Source organism: Onychostoma macrolepis, chromosome 16 (genome assembly GCF_012432095.1).
Source record: "Onychostoma macrolepis isolate SWU-2019 chromosome 16, ASM1243209v1, whole genome shotgun sequence".
Classification (NCBI taxonomy): domain Eukaryota; kingdom Metazoa; phylum Chordata; class Actinopteri; order Cypriniformes; family Cyprinidae; genus Onychostoma; species Onychostoma macrolepis.
Genome location: NC_081170.1, coordinates 2,023,001 through 2,040,537, shown reverse-complemented (window position 1 = coordinate 2,040,537; position 17,537 = coordinate 2,023,001). Strand labels below are relative to the sequence as shown.

At 37.5% G+C, this 17,537-nt stretch overlaps 1 protein-coding gene across 2 annotated transcripts in view; it reads right to left on the bottom strand.

The window, feature by feature from the left end:
• Positions 1-15,135, bottom strand: part of znrf2b (zinc and ring finger 2b) — a 45,237-nt gene extending 30,102 nt beyond the window's left edge. For both annotated transcript variants that reach the window (XM_058747261.1, XM_058747262.1), the window contains exon 1: positions 14,389-15,135. In XM_058747261.1, coding sequence (XP_058603244.1) covers positions 14,389-14,785 — 397 coding nt within the window. In that variant the 5' untranslated portion in view covers positions 14,786-15,135. The remainder of the gene's footprint in view (positions 1-14,388) is intronic.
• Positions 15,136-17,537: the final 2,402 nt, after the last annotated feature.

Below are 17,537 nucleotides of genomic sequence, written 5' to 3'. Positions count from 1 at the left end.
AAGGTCTATCACTTTTGATAATTTTTGCTATACTGCCACTAACCTGGTAAGTATGAATACACACTTTGCATTCTCTGAATATAGAAATGGAAACACTGAGGAGGAAATAACAGCTATTCAAATGTCATGATAGACAGTAGGTTAGTTATCCGCAGTTCCTGTTTAGAGCTTAGACAGGAGGACATCTGACCAGCAGCACATAAAACCATCAACTGCAGTTTTTAAAGCAACATTTAGAGCCATTCATTCTGAAATCAGACAGAAATCAGTTCAGGCAGGACACATTTATCAGAGCAGGTCAGCTACATTTATATTTTCAATCTCAAACAAATGAACCAACTCTATCAGCGATGAACCAGATTTTTAAAAACCACTAGCACTTCACCTGAGTTGAAGGATCTCATGAGCGCAAATGCAGATTCGATGGTGATTATTCAGCAATCAGGAGGCGCTCGAGTGCAGCGAACCTGCCATAAACCCAAACCAGCGGGAAACGGTGAATCGACTGATGATGCCATCTAATGCGCCATATGCAGTCAGCGAGGGAGACGGGACTCTTACCTCCTCTAAGTGCTCAATTAACTAGACGACATGAGCCTGTCTGCACGCTGCAATCTGAAGGCATGATTTGCGTTCAGAACATTATGTTTGCTTCACTCATGCAGCCAAAACGCCACTCTTACTTCATCTGAAAGGTACAAATCCAACCCATGGGGTGCAATTTGGCTAAAATCAAGATAACCGTATAAAGCATGAATCAAAACCTCATCAAGCACTGCTCTCAGAGAGACAATGCACATTTTTTACATGCACAGAACACATGGACGACTTACTAAATTTGCTGAAATAAGCAGTAAACAATGTTTTTAACATACCATTTGTTATCAGAGCGTGCACAGTCAATTTTGCATTATTATGGCATACAGAAAATACTATGAGAAATAATATCATGTACTTCTGTACAGAATGGTGCATGCAATGATTCGCACCATTGATTCCCAAGAAATGCATGTGACAAAATGCAAACTTTGAATGCAATGGAAGTCACTCTGGATAAAAGCGTCTGCCAAATGCATAAGCGCAAACGTAAATAATTTAAAGCTTGTATGTGTATAAGACATTTTAATGGAATACGGTGCTGTGTCCCTGTGTCTGCTTGCAGAGATAATCACATGACTTAAAGAGTGTAATAAGATTACATTCCTGCCTTTATGATGCTGAGATGATCCAACCGCTCATACATTCATGACTGACAGTCATGCTCAATAGTGCTCATCTAACCATATGAATATGAGGATTTCAACACTGCAAAGGCCTGTGGAGGAACAAATCAAACGAGCTTCATAAGAACAATAGACATTGTGCAAGAACACAATGAGGTGCATAACAAAACGAGATATGTTCATATAAAAGTGAATGTCACAACAGATCACGAGCAGCTCTTCCCGTAAATGACAAGTCTATTTAAATCTACAAGTCTTTGCAAGCATTTTCATTTCTGAAAATCAACTTTTGCCATGACATTTAGTTCCCTATGAGTAGTGTGATTACAGGAATAGTTCACCAAAAAAAAATTGGTTTCTACATCAGATTTAGAGAAACGCATCATTCCATCAGTGTCTCATGGATGCTCTGCAGTGAATGGGTGCCGTCAGAATTAGAGTCTAAACATCACAATAATCCACACCACTCCAGTCCATCAGTTAACATCTGGAGAAGACAAAACCTGAAACAAATCCAGCATTAAGACACTTAACTAAAATACATTGAGTTCATAATCCATAACACTTCTTGCAGTGAAAAAGTGGTCTGGTCTGAATCAGGAGAGAAATCTGCACAGATCAAGCAGTATTTACAAGCCAATACGTGGCTGGATTTTGATGCGAGAGATCGAAACAGAGCTGTACTTCCTCACAGTGTGCCCAAAATACCAACACATCAGAAACCACTACCATCTCAAAAACTAAATAATAGCCCCAATTTAATAATTGCACCCCAACTGAAAAACGCACCTTCATTCTTGGTGAAATATCTGAATGTGCAAATACAGCGGCAGGATTTATAGCAGCCTACCAACTCCTGAGGGACAAACACGGCCAAGAAACCAATATCCAGCAAATATATAACTAACTCAAACCAACACATGACTGTAGATGATGTTGTTTTCAGTTATTCCGTTTATTAGTTAAATACATAATCTTGTTACACAACCTTTACTATACGATATGTATCCATATGTTTTAATGTCATTCTTTTAATATTACTTGTTCCAATGTTATTTCTTCAATTGCTATATTGTTCCAAATTACACCGTTGTATGTGTTCTCTTCTCCTATGCATGCTTTGGCAATGCAAAATGTGCTTTTGTCATGCCAATAAAGCTAACTGAATTGACAACAGGAGATGAACTTTTTGACATTCTGATGGCACCCATTCACTGCAGAGGATCCACTGCTGAGCAAGTGATGCAATGCTACATTTCTACAAATCTGATGAAGAAACAAACTCATCTACATCTTGGATGATCTGAAAATGAGCTCATTTACAGCAAATTTTCATTTTTGGGTGAAATATTCTTTTAAATGCATAAAGGGTCTGAGTGGCATTTGCAACTACAAAAAAAATAAAAATTCAATAACCTTTAATGTGGTTTTCCAGGTATGGGAGTTACAGAAGATCAGAGAAAGATAGGAATCCTTTCTTTGACAAACCTTGAAATCATGAGTATACAGTATACACACACACACACACAGTCAGGTAACAGCTGGCTAAACAAAAAATGTCCTCGTTTCAGGAAGTCTAATTCACTTCAAACGCAGGATTTGGATCTTTTAACTCACTATTACCACCTGTGCACCAACACTATGGCAGTGCTTAATCTGGAACCGATCCGCTGTAGAAAAGGTGAAACTCAATTTTTAAATCAACCAATCTCATGCACTGATTCTCCAGCTACTTTATTTGCCCGTCCATAAAAAGAAACCGTTACTGATTTTCACTAGTGACTAACGGTTTATAAAAATGTCAGTGTCCAGAGGTCATGGAAACATTATGAGGACTCATATTCATAGCAGAAAAACATACATATACATTCCCATGACCGTCTCTTGAGAATAAACAGATCTGTCTGTTCTGCATCTGATTACGAGGCGTCCTCTTCCTGTTTATGCCCAGAGGGAACCGGCTGTTCATTTGTCCCTTCTGTCAAATAGGTCTCTCAATATTGAACCATCCAAGGTGGTTCAACTCCACAACCATGATTTTCTGCAGGGACACTTTTAACATGTAATTTAATAAAGAAGAGTTGAAAAATGACACGAGTGAATAAATAAATGAAAAAAAAAAAAAAAATCCTTTAATCCTAGTCAGACTTAAACCTCAGGCTCAGAGCTCTACAAATGCTGACAAGCAATATTAGGCTAGAGAAAGCACAGCTCATTGGCTTTTTCCTTGAGCATATCGGAAGTCATGATGCTTCACATTTTCAGCCTGCCTGCCCTGTATAAAGCATCTAGTATATGACTCCATATGTACAAGAGTCTCAGAAGAGCTTAATCTGTGAGCAGTTCCTTCAAAACTTTTCAAACTTTCACCTCTGCAAATACCTTCAGGAGAGTGTGGAGTCAATCAAGCCTCGGCAAGAGATGCAAAGCGATCAGATCATGTTAAAACAAGCCTGTGACGAGACCCTCTGTGACTGCAGTCAAAGTGCAGCATCAGTATGAAGCAGTGGTAGAGCTGGGTAATAAACCTTGCGACTAAATTAGATTTGCATCTCAACATTTATATATGTTCACTTAAATTCAAAACGACATTTAAAGAATTTTTTTTTTTTTTAAAGACATGTCAACTACACACGATTAAAATGTTGTAATGTTGCGATACAGTAGAACTGCTGGTCCATGGTTAAACTTCAAAAATGGTCAATAACACGTTTAGGTCATATTTCACCACGAAATCAAAAGAAAATAAGAAATATTTTACACACAAAATAAAATAATAAAACAGAATTAAAACATTTCCTCAATTTACAAATTTGCCTTTGTGTGTTCGGCAGATGCTTTTTTCTAAAGCAACTTACATTGCATTAAAAACTATAGGCTACATTTTATAAACAAAATACGATTCGCATTTTCAAAATATTTGTACAGCATGGTAGAGTATTGTTCTACTACCTTTAAATTTATTTAAAAAAAAAAAAAAAAATTGGACTAACATCGTAACTGACTGCATGAATGAAATTAAAATCTATTCTGCATCAATACTGAGAATAATAAATAAATTAAAAATTAAAATTCCCAAAATGCACTGTCAAAAGTAAAACATTCAGATACATTACAGTAATCAAGTCAAATTGATTTAGAGCACTTTTCACAGCAGCTTTACAGAAAATTATGTTAACGTTTACAATATCTTAATATCGCATTTATCAGATTACAGCTGGATGATAATAGTTTACATTTTGCAATGATACAAGCAACCAAAAAGTTAAGATTTGCTATATAGTATATACACACCACTTTACAGGAGTGTACTGGAAATAAAAGTTGCAGAAGTATGCAGATAAATATGGACAAACCAACTTTATATAAAGAGCTGGGTAATACAGTTTACTTTGAAAATGAAATCAGGTTGAGATTGGCTATATAGCATATACTGCATCTCTCTGCAGATAAATTTGCATAATATACATCCAACTTTATATATATATATATAGAGCCGTGCGATAATACAGTGAGAAACTCATGAAAATAACCTCAATGTAAATAAGTGTTTATGGTCACTATATAAATTTCGTTTAAGGAGCTGATGAGTCTCTGAAATCGCTGCTCGCTGTGCGTCAATGACGCGGGCAGCACGTGAAGGCCTTGAATGATTCCCTGTCCGTCTGATTTAAGGCGGTCCGTTAGAGAGGCAGTGAAAAAAAGTCTGACAGGATTGATGTCCCCGTCAAACGCTCAGGACACAGCTGCACGGTGGGACATTGACTATCGATTCCTGGATCGACCGCTGGTGTTTGCGCATGCACGTAGACTTCATAAAACATCTCATCCGTGCCACATCTTCCCCACGACCCGGTCAAACCGAATCTACAGCGTGAGAAATGAACCATGCCCTGCTGACTCAGAAACATCACCGCCTGCTGAGGATGGATTAGGATAATGGTATACAAAGTGTGACGGTAGAAATGAGTTAATAAACCGAGATTGTGCTACACTGCTTATACAGCATTGGATACATTTGCACATTAGGCATTTTGCATATTCAGCACACAGAAAAATAGGCTGAAAATTTATTCGCAATGCTTCTTCTGCTGCTACGTATGTGTGAATGGCATCACCTGTTAACGTAGGTGTTAAATTCAATGTGTTAAAGTGACAGCGCATCCAAAAAAATTAAGTTGTCATAATTAACTCACTCTCATGTCGAAAACCCATAATCGCTTTCTTTTTCTTCTAGGTTTTCTTCCAAACTGGCATGACTTTCTTTCTATGATATTTTTAAAATTTTGGGATCCAGCCACACTGAAACCCACTGACTTATGGAAGATGGTTTCTACCACAGGATAAATAATAAATGCATAAATAACGTAATTGCAACTTTTTCTCTGACAATCCAGACGTATTTTGTCCCCTCACAATTCTGAGAAAGAAGAATTGCAAAAATCAGAGATAAATGAAGATGAGATATTAAGAAAAGCCAGAATTGTGAAATATGAACTTGCAATATCTTTTGTTTTTTATTCTGTGGCGGAAACTAAAAAAAAAATTATGAAATAAACTTGTAGTGAGAAAGTGAGTTTATATCGTGCAATTTTACCATGGAATAGTAATATTTCTGTCAATTTCTTCAAGTTAGATCCCACTGACTTATGGAAGTATGCTTTTGCTACGGGATAAAATAAAGATGCATACAAATTAATAACGTCACTGCAACTTTCTCTCACAATTTGGATTTATTTTCTCATAATTCTGAGAAACAAGAATTGCAAAAATCTGAATTGTGAGATACAGACTTGCAATACTGAGAAGAATTGTCAAAATCATGATATATGCACTCACAATTATCTTTCTTATTTTTCATTGCGTGGCAGCCGGGAAAAAAACTAAACCGATCATTCAGAATTGAGTAAAAAGCCAGTTTTTACTCTGTGGTAGAAAAAGGCTGCCATAAATTTTATTTGTACGTACACATAAAAACAAAAACCTTCAGATATTTTTCAAAATGGCATGAGGTTGAGTAAATCATGACAGAAATGTAAACTATCCCTTTAACTGTTGCAGAAGGCCTTAGGCATGGAGCGTGTGTGTGCGCGCATGTGAGAGATATCATGTGAGAGGTGCAGAGATGGCTGGAGATGGAAAGCTCTTGGAGCAGCGGATGGAACGGAGCCAGTGCTGAGAGTAATGCAGAGGAACGGGAGGCGCTTGAGCCATAAAGAGTGGAGTTTGAACTGCTGCGGCAGCACACCAGGACAGAGCTGCCGTCCCGACTACTGACCCGTTCCCAAACCCTGTCCAAGTTCAAGCCGTTTCCCTGATGTCAGCCGATTCCCACTGAGAATATTTCTTTTGCTCTTTGCACTAGTTATCTGGTGTTATTCAATACATGAAATCACTGAAAAACAGTTTTAAATCAGTTCGCTGGAACAGTCTGAACAGATTCAAAGAATTTTTTTTTATCCCTTAAAACTCATCTTTGATAAATCGACATTTCAACATTTTTTCTACATGAAAATAATTTCATGCCTCAAAACATAACTCCCCGCCCTTACCTCATTAAGTATGCATGCATTCAAGAATATGCAAATTCATCTCCACATCTACATCGTCAGACCTGCTCTGCTTTCATTCAGTTAACTGAAGTAGTAAACGCTAAACAATGGCAATATTGTACTGTATCTTTGAACCAGAAACTGATTATGAAGAAAACAAGCAATTTATGCAGTGTCCTCTGTAAGTCCACGTATCAGAATGATAATGCATTTCATATAAATCACTCTCTATAACGTCAGACATTTGACGTAATTGAGATCTTTAGCCTTTGGCTTGACTACGTTGTCAAACAGCTAATAATGTGTTGCTAATGATGCACAAATCATGTTCACCATCTCAGATGGCTAATGATATGCAAAGCCCCGCCCCTCAAGTTGACAGGATTGGCTACATGTTTGTGACAGTACAAAGCGGGCTCTTTCAACCTACGTTTTTGAAACTGCCTTTGGTTTAAAGAGAAATTTTATATATTTTTTTTTTTAATAATTTAAGAAATGAATACGAAAATGCTTCACAATGATGTTTAGTAATTTGGATATGGTTTGTCTTTAAGCATAATAAAAACACCAGATTACAACATTAAAAACTTGATTTCACCACAGGCGGTCTTTGCATTTTTCTAGTCTAATAACAAGATCTTGTGTACACTGTATAAATAAAAACAGTTTGCATGCGCTGCCTGAGTGTCAAAACTACTGTTATATATCAGTCAGATTGGTAACAGACAATCACAGCACTAAAATACTCATTATCTGCATCTACTCATGCAATAACAACATTAACTCAGACAAAGCTGCATTCAAACAGCATGTAATAAGCGAATGCACTGGTGCTTTGAACATCTGCGATGGTCTGAATTCGGATATAAAATCATGCAATGGAGAGATCCACTCTTTCGCCACATCTCAGTCACGTGGACAGTCTCCTCAGTCTCACGCTGTCCATCAAATCAGATCTGGATGAGACCGCTGACACTGCACAGAGTTATTTACATTAAGTAAATATTGATCGACGATTAATCCGCTAGTAAAACGAGTAGTCATGGAAGCCCTAACACATCTCAGCTGCTGTAAATATGCCAACATGTGCTGCCACCCTCAAAAATAACAGCAGCGATCATTCACCAGCTTGTGGGTGAAGCAGTTCCGGTAAAAGGAGCCACACAAAGCCTGTTGAGTAAAAGTCAAGTCAGAGAAATGCTGAGAGCAAAAGGCAGCCACAACAAACACTTCCTGGCTTTCATTTAACACGAGAGTGAAGTGGGAGGAAAATCGCTGTGTGTTTAATGTACACACGGCTCACTCTCCGCGTTTATGTGTGAGATTTACTAAGTGTGGACAGTATGAACACGGATCACATGTCTGGCGGCCCGAGCTCATGACCGGTAAAGGACGCGTTTCTGAAAGCACAGCGATGCTGAACCGAGCTGCTGGATCTGGTTTCATTGATGGTTTGTGGTTAAGGAATGTTCTGGGTTTCTGACAACAGATTTGTAGAACATGAAGACATCATTAAGACAACATGAAGTTAAAAGAATCCTTAATTAATAGTCGTAATAAAAGTTTCTGCGCTTATTGTGCTTAATTCATCCGTGCATGATTGACATGAAAGGTTTGTGCAATGCAAGCACACAATTCATTACCAAATATAGTCTGAAAATCTTTAAAAACAAGAGAGAGCACGCGAGAGATTAATTTGTTATTGTTTTATTTATTATATACACACTTGTATATTTTATTCAAATAAGAAGTGTGTGTACAGTTACAAAAAAAATACAGTTCATTACTTTATATATTAATATTGTTTATATTTTTGTTTTTTGCTCATGCAGTCAAACATTAAAATTAAACTGAAATTTACAGAAGTTAAACAAAGGTACCGCAGTCACCACTGAACGCATTGCAAATTCTCCCATAGTAGAAGATTTGACTGCAAAGCAATTTATAGAAATGGTCAACTCCTTAACCTCATATTCTATCTGTGCAATGTCATTTTAATCCAGTAATACAACATTATTCCTGAATATACATATGCCAGAGTTCCTGAACCCGTTTAACCAGGAAGACAGTCACATAACATCTCTGCAGAATTCACAGAGAACATGCATGTGCAACATGAAACTAAACAAGAGGAACCAAGTCAAGACTGCACAATCACATCTGGACTGCACAAATCATATTGCATTCAAAAATCAGACATTGAAAATTCTGTTTTCATTTGCGTTTACTAGTTGTGCATGCACACATAATTAAAATCCTTAGAAATTAAATGCATTCGCTAGAAGTGATCCTCCTCTCTGATCTCGACTCATTAATAAAGAGCGGTTCCGTTCCTGTCAGTCAAAACAGCAAGATCTCTTTCGATGTCAATATCACATTGATCAACACTGACACATGCACAACTACTGGTATTTCTATACAGTTCTCATTTTAAAATATCCTTTTCACACTGTAAAGTCACAGTAATTAAACGATGAATCATGATCTGAGGAGTCATTCATGTCTGGAGCACAAACACTGCATGATGAAGCACACACTGAACTTTAATACTTAGTTTTAGAGGTTTCAATACTACTAGTGATGACTGCTTTAGCAAACACTACTGATAAATGCCTATTATGACCATGCTAAATTTTGCATGATTTTGCCTCCAGGTCTGATGCAAACTACACATACAGAGTCTGTTAAAGGCAGGATTCCCCCGTGCGTTTCGATAATTGAAAGTGAACTTAAGTCTCATTTCCCTTTAAAAACTCTCTTCTTGATCTCATCCAGTCGGTTAAAAGTCATACTTGGCCATTTCAACAATGTTTAAAGATTAACTTCAAATCAGCAGCGAGAGCCTGTTACAGAATTAAAGTTCAATCCAGGCCACAACGGCTGGGGAAATTCCATCTCAGAAACGCACGGCCTCACCTGCCTTTCCACTGGATTTGAATACGGTTTGTAAGAAACGACGAACAGCCAAAACTACACGAAACATCAGCAGTTATCACATTAAAACATGTACAAGCCATATTAAATTAAAGCCTATTTTACAACCATTACTTGCAAGTAAAGCCCTCCTGTAGCTTAAACAGTAGAACATGCAGCACAAAGGTCATGGGTTTGATTCCCAGGGAATGCATGAACTGAAAAATTGTATGCATGCATGAATTGTAGGAATGCACAAATGCAATGCATGTAATGCATAAATGCAAAGCATTTGCCGATTGCACAAATAAAAAATGTAATGTAATTGCTATCTGTGCAATCCCATGATTCACAATGGTTATTTTCAATACTGTAAAACACATTTTAATGTATTAGAGTAAAAGAAATCACTCCAATAAAATGTTTCAAATAAATCAGCAATTATTTAAATGTATTGTTTACCCATACATGAAAGTTTGCTAAAAATGTACGCACATTTTTTTGTTTCTTCATGACTTGGAGAAATGTAGCATTCCGTCACTGTCTCAGCAATGGATGCTCTGCAGTGAATGGGTACCGTCAGAATGAGAGTCCAAACAGCTGATAAAAACATCACAATAATCCACAGCACTCCAGTCCATCAGTTAACATCTGGAGAAGACAAAAGCTGAAACGCATCCATCAAGACGTTTTTAACTCAAATACATTGAGTCCATAATCCATAATAACGCTTCCTCCAGTAATCTGGTCTGAATCAGGAGAGAAATTTGCACAGATCAAGCACCGTTTACAAGCCAAAACAGCTCGAAAAAAATATGTGGCTGCATTTTGATGTGAGAGGCAACAGGAGATGCACTTTTTCACTGAAGGAAGCGTTGTATTTTAGCTGGAAGCAATGGTTTGAAGTTAAAAATAGCTTAATGATTGATCGGTTTCTTACAAACACGCAGTTTTTGGCTTTACAAGATGTTAACTGATGGACTGGAGTGGTGTGGGTTATTGTGATGTTTTTATCAGCTGTTTGGACTCTCATTCTGACGGCACCCATTCACTGCAGAGCATCCATTGCTGAGACACTGATGCAATGCTACATTTCTACAAATCTGATGAAGAAACACTCATCTGCATCTTGGATGGCCTGAGGGTCAGCACATTTTCAGCCAGTTTTAATTTTTGGGTGAACTATTTCTTTAAAGCAGTACAACAAATAATTTAAAACTTAAATAACTTCAACAAATGTGCACAATGCAAAAGAAAAAGATGGTCCTAAAAATAGGCTTCATTTTCTTATTTATTCTTTCTCTCTTCTGATTTTGAGGTGAAATGTGACGAGAACCTGTTCTTGACAGGTTTCCTGAGATTCAGCCAGTTAAACCACATAATACCAGTGTTTATGAAACATCAGATTACTGAGCAGGTTCTCAGAAAACCAACAACAAAAGACCCGCGTGACGATTGAACTGCTCGGAAAATCATCTCACATGCATCTCTACACCTGATAAGAGAACTCCCTAACCACAACCTGTTGGTTCCTCTGAACACGTCGCAGTCGCTCACCACAGATGCACCAGCATGCATCTGTAAAAAAATAAATAAAAAAATGGCCTGCAATGCTGCACCAGTTTAGAAAAGATCATCCAGAATAAAAATAGGTTAATCACATCCTTCCACAAACCCACCAGGGGCCGGTTTCATAAAACAAGTTTACCAAATAAGCCAGGTTTATTTCAGTTAGTCTGACCTTTAGCCAGTTGATTTGGTTCAGAATAAGTCAGACTAACTGAAATAAACCTGGCTTATTCGGCAAACTTGTTTTATAAAACAGGCCGCAGATCACTTCAACCCATAATAAACCAAAACATTCTTTCTCCACTGCAGGAAGCAAACCTCCAGTTTGGTCGGTTTAACCTAGTAAGCAGTGGTTTGACCTACTGGTTAAAGATCTGTGACCAGTTGCATAAACACAGCCACTATGCTTTATGCACTTTGTGATCAGTTTTACTTTTCAGATTCAAATAAGGCCAATCTTCTTGTTAATGTAACTGAATTGATGTTATGACCAGTTTAAAAAAATAAAATAAATAGATGTCTAACTTGTAAGACGTGGTTATTTATTATGCAACCGGACACAGGGCTGGTAACTAAAAGGGTGAAGGTCACCAGATCGCGTCAACAGTAATAAACCAAAACATCTTTCTCCATTGGATAAGAAAACACACACACACACACACACACACATTCACTTATGTATTTGCATTGATATCAATATAGAATATTGGTATCAAATTTCATGGGTGTGATATGCGTGTCAACTACCCATATAAATAGACAAGAGTTAAAACAGGTAAAGTACCAGTATATCATATCAATAACCAATAACAATCAGTACACATTTTATGAATTGGTTTATCATAGCAGGTGGGTATAGATTGGATTTAACCAGAAATTGGTTGTTGCTCAGGTGGACTAACCATAACATTTAACTAAAAAAAAAAAAAAAAAAAGAAAGTCAGTCAAGTTTTCAACTAAACTAGAAGGTAGAAAAGTTCAAACTCCACAAGGGAAGATCCATTAATTATTATAAGAGTAGTTCACAAATAATAACTTGAGCTTGAAAAACTTAACATCTTAAACTTATACATACACATTGATATTAACAAAAACATTGATGTGAAACTTCAAGGACACAATATGACTGACTTTCTTGTATATTTATAAGGGTAGTTGGCACATATCAACTACCAACAACAGTCAGTACACTGCCTACCGGTCAGTTTATCACAACAGGTGGGTATTGATCACAGGGTCCTGTACCATGATGGTAGATGAACAAATTCAGAATTACAGGATTAGTTTTGAGTTGACAAAACCAAACCACTCCAATCCGGCTTTATTGGTACCATGATGCTGATCATCAGCTTTCTTTGATCCTGAGTTTGTGGAGCGCGTGCAAATGAATGTGTGACATCAGTGGTGAACAGCCAATCACAACACAGAGCAAGTGTGATTCACTTCTCGCGAGAGAGCCAGCGAGACTCAAAACTCTTTTGTTAAAGATTAAAAGATTAAAGAGTGAGGAATTTAAATGCATTTCCACTGAAGTACTTGTCCATGAAAGAGGAAAAATAAAGGAAATTATCTTGCTCTATCAGTGCAGTCACAAGTGAAACTTGCGAAGAGTTTACATAGTTGATAATATATAGTGATAGAGACTCAAACAGGAAAGGTCACATGTAGCCATTTTTATTAAAATGTTATCTATTGATTCTACCACTTATTTATATTACATATGATCTGTATGCGTGACCCTGGATAACAAAACCAGTCTTAAGTGTCAATTTTTCAAAATATAAAATAAATAAGCTTTCCATTGATGTATGGTTTGTTAGGATCCGACAATATTTGGCTGAGATACAACTATTTGAAAATCTGGAATCTAAATTGAGAAAATCACCTTTAAAGTTGTCCAAATGAAGTTCTTAGCAATGCATATTACTAATCAAAAATTAAGTTGAGATGCATTTACAGTAAGAAATTTACAAAATATCTTCATGGAACATGATCTTTACTTAATATCCTAATGATTTTTGGCATAAAAGAAAAATCAATAATTTTGACCTATACAGTGTATTTTTGGCTATTGCTACAAAGACTGGTTTTGTGCTCCAGGGTCACATATAGTAATATTCATTTTAAATAAATGCTTTATAATAACTGTTAAACTAAAAGTGCTTGTGTAATGGATTAATAATAATATAAATCATATTATAATTATATGAATCATATGTAAATTGTAATTATCATTAAAGCCAGACTAATTTTTTAAGGTACTTTATAGTGACCTTTAATTTGTTGGACGAGAACCTGGGGAGGTGACTTTTTTTTTTTTTTTTTTTTCCAGAAATGTGTCACTTTGCTCACATCTGATTGGTCCAATTTCAGTTTGAGATCTCGAAGTTATGGCAATGAATGCAGCTAAAAGCCGAGCCACTTTCATGGTTCCCAAAACCCAGGATTGGTGCAAACTAAACTGAAACTTACCTGGCTAGCTAGCTAATCCGGCTTCATGGTACAGGCCCCTGGTTTAACCAGCTGGTTAAAGACACTGAAATCGGTTACTAAAACAACCTCTCAAACTTGCATATGCACATTTACATAAAAATTTGCATTGATATTAACATAAAAATGTGAACTTCAAAACTTTTTGTATATATATATATATATATATATATATATATAAACTACTAATGACAGTCAGTACACCGTTTTCTGTGTTTGGGTCAGTTACTCATAGCAGGTGGGTATAGATCTGGTTTAACCAGCTGGTTAAAGACGCTAAAATGGGTTGCTGCTAGAATCTGTAACTAAAAAACAGTTTAGGCTGAAAGTTCAAAAACCTTGACCATGACATAAGCTGGATAGTTGACAAACATGAGTTTGACCTTAGTGACCTCTCGAACGTTTACATAGATATTAACATAAAAATGTGAACTTCAAAGACTTTCTTGTATATTTATTTATATGGGTAGTTGACAGTCAGTACATCGTGTTCTGTGTATGGGTCAGTTACTCATAACACCTGGTTTAACACGAACTGGTTGTTGCTCAGGTGGACTTGCTAAAGTTAAGCACGGTTTTACTACATGTATATGAATAGTTAAACCATGGTAACCACAAATTCACGGAAGACAAACTCTTACCTCCGAAGAGATGAGGCGACAGGTGAGCAGGTAAAGATCCGATCAAGAGTCTCGGAGCGCCGGTTGACCGCTCTCTCTCCCCGCCGTTCTCCTCCGGTGTGCTGTTACCGGAGTCCTGAGAACTGTACGCTCCAGAGGTCGGTATATTAATGCTCGACTGGGGTCTTGCGCCCGGTCCACCGGTGCCTCCCCCGACGGAGCGCGTCCTGGAGCCGGTGTAGTGCGAGGCCAACGCCGCTGACGACGACGACGATGAAGATGTAGCACCTGAGGCGCCGTGAACGGGAAACCTCATCGCCACAGCCGTCGTTCTGCCGCCGTTACTCGACGGGAGATCCGAGCCAGAGTACGCTCGTGTGCGGCCGTTTTCAGCGGGACTGCTCTGTTTGGCCCCCATTCCGTCCGGTTTTAATTATTAAAGACAAACAAACAAACAAACACTCACACCGACGGCGAACGGGAAGTGTCGCCCGTTACATCTGACGTCACAGGCGCGTCAGCGAAACTTTTTGAGAAGGGCTTTAAATCGCCGTCAGCGTGAAGTTGCGGTTGCCCGCGCTTGTTTTTGCCTCATTCGTTGTTGTTTTCTAACTAACGTCCTCTGGGCCATGTCCTCTCGCGTGTCGCGCGTGGAAACGTGACGCTCCGACGCGACGTTTTCCTTCGAAACCGCGCGCGGACGATTGTTGTGCGCGCGACGGGCGGTTATTACACAAACTGAACGCGTTTTTAACTGCGGAGTGCGAGAGCGAGGCGGGGGCGGGGCTTGCCGGTGACGTCATAATCCCGGGAAATAAACCCTAGTTGGCGCTCCTTCATTATGCTGCTGCTTTCCGTCCTCTCTCACGCTCGTCTGCTGATGTTGTTGTTGGTTTAAGACACATTTGTGACCCTGGATCACAAAACCAGTCATAAAGATAAATGTTTATTAAAATTGAGATAAGTTTTCCATTGATGTAGCCTATGGTTTGTTAGGCTAGGACAATATTTGGCTGAGATACAACTATCTGGAATCTGAGGGTGCAAAATAAATCAAAATATTGAGAAAATCGCCTTTAAAGTTGTCCAAATGAAGTTCTTAGCAATGCATATTACTAATCAAAAATTAACTTTTAATATATTCACGGTAGGAAATTTGCAAAATATCTTTATGAAACATGATCTTTACTTAATATCCTAATGATTTTTGGCATAAAAGAAAAATTGATCATTTTGACCCATACAATGTATTGTTGGCTATTGCTACAAATATACCTGTGCTGCTTATGACTGCTTTTGTGCTGCAGGGTCACATTTAAATTTAAGTATACAGGGGAAACAGTTGCATTTGTGTGTTAAAATGTGTCGTTATTTCCATTTAAACCCGATTTCATTATCACTTTATTAATATGATTGTATTACGAAAACTATTACCAATGCACACAATAAAAAGCAGAGACCGAAAAAAGACATAACTATATGTTTTGGAAAACAGCGTAATTTGTGAAAATATGAAGGATTTTTAAAATAAACTGATCACTGACCATATACTGACCATATAAGTTCATCCATCTTTAGTGATGATTGTAAGTGACATGTTTTGAGTTCAGTGATTACTGAGATTAATTAAATTACATGACATTAGAACAGGTTAAAACTTGAGTAAAATTCATGGAAGCACAATCTGAAAAAGATTCACAAGTGTTTCATAACATCATCTGAACAGGAAAGTGGAGGCAGAGTAAGTTATTGCACTTTGTTGAAAGATTACAAAATACCTTTTATTTATTTATTTATTTTTTAATAACATGCACTGATTCACATTAGGACCAGGAACCTGTATTAAAGGAATACTTCACCCAAAAATAAAGGCATTGCATCAGTGTCTCAGCAATGGATGCTCTGCAGTGAATGGGTGCCGTCAGAATGAGAGTCCAAACAGCTGATAAAAACATCACAATAATCCATCATTAAGACGTTTTTAACTAAAATACAAGTCCATAATAACGCTTCCTCCAGTGAAAAAGTGTTCTGGTCTGAATCAGGAGAGAAATCTGCAGATCAAGCAGCGTTTACAAGCCAAAACAGCTCTATACAGATATGTGGCTGGATTTTGAAGTGAGAGACAACAGGAGATTAACTTTTTCACTGCATGAAGCGTTATTTTAGTTAAAAACGTCAATGCTGGATTTGTTTCAGCTTTTGTCTTCTCCAGATGTTAACTGATGGACTGGAGTGCTGTGTATTATTGTGATGTTTTTATCAGCTGTTTGGACTCTCATTCTGACGGCACCCATTCACTGCAGAGCATCCATTGCTGAGACACTGATGCAATGCTACATTTCTACAAACCTGATGAAGAAACAAACTCATCTACGTCTCCGATGGCCTGAGAGCGAGGATATTTTCAGCACATTTAAGTGTAGATTAAGTACACAGACATGGAGTAAGAAATATAAGGCTCACAGAGAGCTGAGAGACTCATGTGGGCTGTAAAGAGAAGTGAGAAGTGAAAAAGACACTCACTAACAAACGAAGAAAAGCTGCACTTTCAGAATCAGATTAGAATCTGCCAGATATAATACCAGGATTTATAGACAGATGCATGCATCTCTCATTTAACCCGGTCATGAACACAACAGCTTTGCTCTGTTCATATTTACTGGTGCATCTATTGTAGTATTGTTTTGTGCACAAAGAGACTTACTGGGAAAAACACAAAACACTCGTCGAGCATGTGACACAAAAACACAGCGTACATTCAACTTTTCCATTCTCTCTTTCTGCTCTGCATTCCTGCAGGAAAATGTAGTGGAAATTCCTGGAATGTCAAAGCTGTAAAAAAAAAAAAAAAAAAAATAGAACAATAGCAAAAGAGGAAGAAATAACACAATTAATCCCGTTAGTTGATTCTCAGAAGCTTCAGATCAGATTACAGACGATTTATCACAATAATCAACATTATACTGAGTGTTATTACGTCCCAATATTTTCCCAAAGTGACTACCTCAGAAAAAACCCCACTAAAGTTAATGCATAAATCAACGTTTCTGCTGTTTCTACATATGCATGGAGCTATTTTCACACACTATTCAGGAATTAAATACTCAGTGCGTGACTAATTTGTACTTGCACACTGTGGAACATTAATACTTGTGCTCTTTTTGCCT